At 51.6% G+C, this 4,850-nt stretch overlaps 1 protein-coding gene across 1 annotated transcript; it reads right to left on the reverse strand.

Moving 5' to 3' along the window:
- Window positions 1–1,083: 1,083 nt before the first annotated feature.
- On the reverse strand, window positions 1,084–3,184 carry LOC121027518 (uncharacterized; the record flags this gene model as incomplete). Its single annotated transcript, XM_040471048.1, is given in 2 exon segments — window positions 1,084–2,677; window positions 2,730–3,184. Coding segments are annotated over 2 exon segments (2,049 nt in total), but the record flags the coding sequence as incomplete, so codon positions are not given.
- Between the last annotated feature and the right edge of the window lie 1,666 nt (window positions 3,185–4,850).

Consider the following 4,850-nt stretch of genomic DNA (forward strand, 5'->3'; position numbering starts at 1 on the left):
TGCTGTCGCTGCAATAATTCTTAGGCATGGTGGCCAGCCGGCAGCCACTGGGTCTAGTTTCTTAGACAGGTAAGCCACTGGACGGTTCCAGGGGCCTAAGGCTTGAGTTAGAACCCCTTTTGCTATTCCCTTATGTTCGTCTACAAAGAGGTGGAAGGGCTTTGTAATGTCTGGTAGGCCCAGGGCTGGGGCACTTAGGAGGGCCTTTTTTAACCGATTAAAGGCAGTTTCTTCTTTTTCAGCCCATTTAAATGTTTTCCCTTCTTTGGTAGCTTCATATAGGGGCCTGGCGATCTCAGCAAAACCTGGAACCCAGAGGCGGCAGTAGCCGGCTGATCCTAGGAATTCCCTCACTTCTCTTCGGGAGGTGGGAGTAGGGATCTTTAGGACAGTTTCTTTTCTGGCTTCTGATAACCACCGCTGTCCGCCCTCCAGGATATATCCCAGGTAACTTACCCTCTCTCTGCATATCTGAGCCTTCTTCGCGGATACCGGGTATCCTAAGGCCCCCAGGGTAGCCAGCAGGTCCTGGGTCCCTCGCTCACAGTCTTTGGCCGTGTCCGCAGCAATCAGGATGTCATCTACATACTGTAGAAGGGTGAGGCCAGGGTGCTCTCTTCTGTACTCACCCAGGTCCTCGTGTAGTGCCTCGTCGAAGATGGTGGGTGAATTTTTGAATCCCTGAGGTAGCCGTGTCCAGGTGAGTTGCCCACTGTAGCCCTCCTCCGGATCATGCCACTTGAAGGCGAACAAGGGTTGGCTCTGGGGTGCCAACGGCAGACTGAAGAAGGTGTCCTTTAAATCTAGTACAGTATACCAGACCCTGGAGGGCGCCAAGGAGCTCAAGAGAGTATATGGGTTGGGAACAGTTGGGTGTATGTCCACGACCCTCTTATTTACTTCCCGGAAGTCTTGTACCGGTCGGTAGTCATTTGTGTGAGGCTTTTTGACCGGCAGTAAGGGGGTGTTCCAGGCAGACTGGCAAGGAACTAGTACCCCTAGGCTTCGTAGTCTCCGGATGTGTGGCTGGATCCCCTTCCAGGCCTCCTGAGACATGGGGTATTGTTTGATCCTTACCGGACTCTCTCCTGGCTTGAGCTCTACCAGGACTGGGGTTCTGTGAGCGGCTAGTCCCATCCCCTCTGTCTCTGCCCAAACCGAGGGGAATTCTCGTAGCCATTTGTCTATATTATTCTCTCTCAGGAGCGCCTCCTGGTGGAGGAGGTATTCATCCTCCAGTTTCATGGTCAGGACCTGGATGGGGTGGCCCTTGCCATCGGTGACCTGAGGCCCCCCTTGTCTGAAAGTTATCTGAGCTCCAATCTTGGTCAGTAAGTCCCGGCCTAACAGCGGGTAGGGGCATTCTGGTATTACCATAAAGGAGTGGGATACCCGGCCCGTTCCCAAATCTACTGTTCTTCGGGTAGTCCATGAATACTGGCTCATACCAGTTGCCCCTTGTACCCAGGACTTCTCGCTAGCTAGTTTTCCTTGTGGGGTGCGGAGGACCGAATGTTGTGCTCCGGTGTCGACAAGGAAGTCAATAGGGGTCCCCTCCACTTTAAGAGTTACCCTGGGTTCGGGGAGAGGGTCCGAACCCTGACTCCCCTAATCACTTAGTTCATCCAGCTCTAGGACTTTTACTCGATCAGTCTTGCTTCCCTTCCCGCCAGCTCTTTTTGGACAATCTCGGGCCCAATGCCCTATCTCCTTGCAGTATGCGCACTGATCCTTCTGCAGCCTCTGCTTCCCCCCCTTGGTGCTTTTACCTTTTCTTGTGTCGTCTGCCAGCTGCCGGAGACGGCGGTCTCATTCCTCGGGGAAGTCAGCAGTGGTAGCTAGTACTCGAGTCTGCTTACTGCTGGCAGCCACCATGGCGCGAGCCTGCTTGTCCTCAGGAGGCTCCCGGTTATTATATACCTTTTCGGCTACCACCAGTAAGTCCTGCAGACTTTTTTCTCCTAGTCTATCTATTTTCTGTAATTTTCTCCTAATGTCTATGGCCGATTGGTTTACAAAGGCCATGATAACAGCTGCCTTGCTTTCTGGAGCCTCTGGATCCATGGGGGTATAGGTACGGAATGCCTCCATGATCCGTTCTAAAAAGGCAGCCGGAGATTCATCTTTTCCCTGTTGTACATTTCCTACCTTGGCCAAATTGGTTGGCTTTCTAGCAGCCATTCGGAGACCCCCCATTAGAGTCTGGCGGTAGACCCGGAGCCTCTCCTTACCTTCTGCCGTGTTGAAATCCCACTGGGGCCGAGTTAAGGGGAAGGAGGCATCTATCTGAGCCTGGTTGGTGGTGGGATTCCCGTCTGCGCCTGGAACTAGTTTTCGGGCCCCACTGAGGATTCTTTCTCTTTCTTCAGTCGTGAACAGGACCTGCAAAAGCTGCTGGCAATCATCCCACGTGGGCTGATGGGTAAAAAGAACAGAGTCTAATAAATCAATAAGTCCTGCCGGTTTCTCGGAAAACTTAGGATTCTGAGCTTTCCAATTGTAGAGGTCACTAGTGGCGAAAGGCCAATAGTGATGGGGCTGATTCCCCTCTGTGTCTGGGGGTCCGGTGGCTCGCAGGGGCAGAATAGTGGAGTCGGCGGTGGAGGCGGATTGCCCCCTCTGAGCCCTTTGTCTGGTAAAGGGTGGGCTTCCCCCTGGAGCGTTTCCGCCTCCCGCTCTCGGGAACAGCGTCTGCCTCCCCCAGAGGGGGAGGATGGTGTTCTTCCGGCATCCTAGAGGGGTTATACGGGGGAGGAAAAATTAATTCTTCTTCAGTACCCCGCTGTAGGACAGGGTAGAGGGGTGCTGAAGGCTGGGTAAGACTTTTCCTCTTCTCTGTCTCCTGCAAAGCAAGAATGGGTTTTGGCTCCGGAGGGAGCAGGGTTAGGAAGGGCTTAAGCCAAGAGGGTGGGTCTTCTACAAGGTCCTGCCAAGTGATAATGTAAGGGAGCTGATCAAGATGGCCCACCTTAGGCTGAGAGATGATACTCCTGACTCGGTGGATGGTAGGGAGGTCGAAGGTCCCCTCTGGTGGCCATCCGACATTGAAAGTTGGCCACTCGCTAGAACAAAAAAACTGCAACCGACCCTTTTGGACTTCCACACTGAGGTTGTTAGCTCTTCCCCTCACATCCTTAAAGTGATCAATCATAATACTTAGAGGAGTAGTCTGAGTCTGTCCCATAACGTCCGTCCAGTAAGTCCACAGAACAAAACAGAGAAACACAAAAACAGACAAACAGAGGGCCCCTAGAAAGTCTTCCAACTCCATGGAAGCAAAACTGCAAGCTAGCTTAGACCTTTGAGGGGATTCCACGTCCCTCCAAAACCGATGAGGGGATTCCACGTCCCTCCAAAGACGACGGCCTCACGCCGACCAGCGGGAGCGACCCGCCTCGTCTCAGACCTTTGAGGGGATTCCACGTCCCTCCAGAAGGGAGAATCGGAACGTCTTCTGAAACTCCCGGCCCGTGGTCCTCCAGTGCGTCCACTTAGACCGCGTCGGGCACTACCAGAATTCCAGAAATGAGCTCACACAGAAAAGACAGAACAAACAGACACTAACCGTGGCCAGTCAGGCTCTCCGGGTCGGGGGTCCCTCGGGGTTCTTGGGGATCCCGGACAAGCCCCCAAATGTTATGCCCAGAATTCGTGATCCCCAAAGACCACTAGGGAGCCGAGTCTGATGCAAAAGCAAAGAGCCTTTATTCGAGCTAGCTCGAGCTCAATCCCCTACCTGCACCAACGCAGCAGTGAGATACCAGGGAAAGAGAGCGAGTTTCAAAAGGACAAAGGTTTTACTGGGGCCTGGGGGCAGTTGGTGAAGTAATGGCTATGGCCTCAGCCGATTGGCTGGGGAAGGGTCCTGGGGAAGGGTCCGAGTCCTGTTAGGCAGGTGAGGGGGGGGTTACTCAAGGGGAGGAGGTATGGTCAAGGTGAAGGACACAGAACAAGATGGAGTCGGCTGGCGTAGGCCCGCCCTTTCAGTTTTAACATGGGGGAAAAAGGACTCATCAAATCTACTTTTAAAAGGTGGGAAATACATAAAAATATTTTTAGTTCATTTAACCAATAAGCAACAATTTACACGCGTCATGTCTAGGAGTACTCATCAGCTAGCAAAAAAAAAAAAAACAAAAAAAAAAAACCATTTACACCATTCTCTTGTTTTTTAAGTTTCAGGAATACTGAGCCCCTGAGAGTTCCCTTTGCCTAGACACAATTAGTTTGCCTACTTCCTCCATTTGGAGGTGACTTCCACCCCATTTAGGGGCTGAAGAAATAGATCTAAGCAGCCACCTTCACAGTAGAACACACCAGCCACAGTCGATTGGACTGGGGGTGATTACCTGACCCAAGCTGGACCAATCAGATTACTTTTCTGTATATAGTTTGAACAGTGAGATGTTGAAGCTTTGAGGCCTTTGGAATTAAGGCTAATGTTCCCAGGCACCCCTTCCCATACAGATACCAAAATTAGGAGAATAGGCATAAAATAGGAGGCAGAGGGAGCAGATTGCCAGAGAGGAGAATGGGTCAGATGTTCGGGTTAAAGTGGAGAGAAGAGGTTGTGTGGCACTAGTTCTTGGCATTACTGCCTGAAATTGGTTTCCTTACTCTTCCTTTAAGTCCTAATAATAACCTTCCTTCTTGTTTGACCTTGAAGCAGAGTTGGTGTCTGCTTTTTATAGGCTAATAATCCCTGATCATGATATCCCCAAACACATGTTTCATTCTTGGGCATGTATTTCTCCCACCTGCAGTGCTCTGCATGTTACGGTGCTTTGAAAACCCAGCTCAGCAGCCAGTCCCCTTCTTGGGGAGGGTTTTAAGCTGTTACTGAGAAGTAG

Source organism: Herpailurus yagouaroundi, unplaced genomic scaffold, assembly GCF_014898765.1.
Source record: "Herpailurus yagouaroundi ecotype Mexico unplaced genomic scaffold, PumYag 77, whole genome shotgun sequence".
NCBI lineage: Eukaryota > Metazoa > Chordata > Mammalia > Carnivora > Felidae > Herpailurus > Herpailurus yagouaroundi.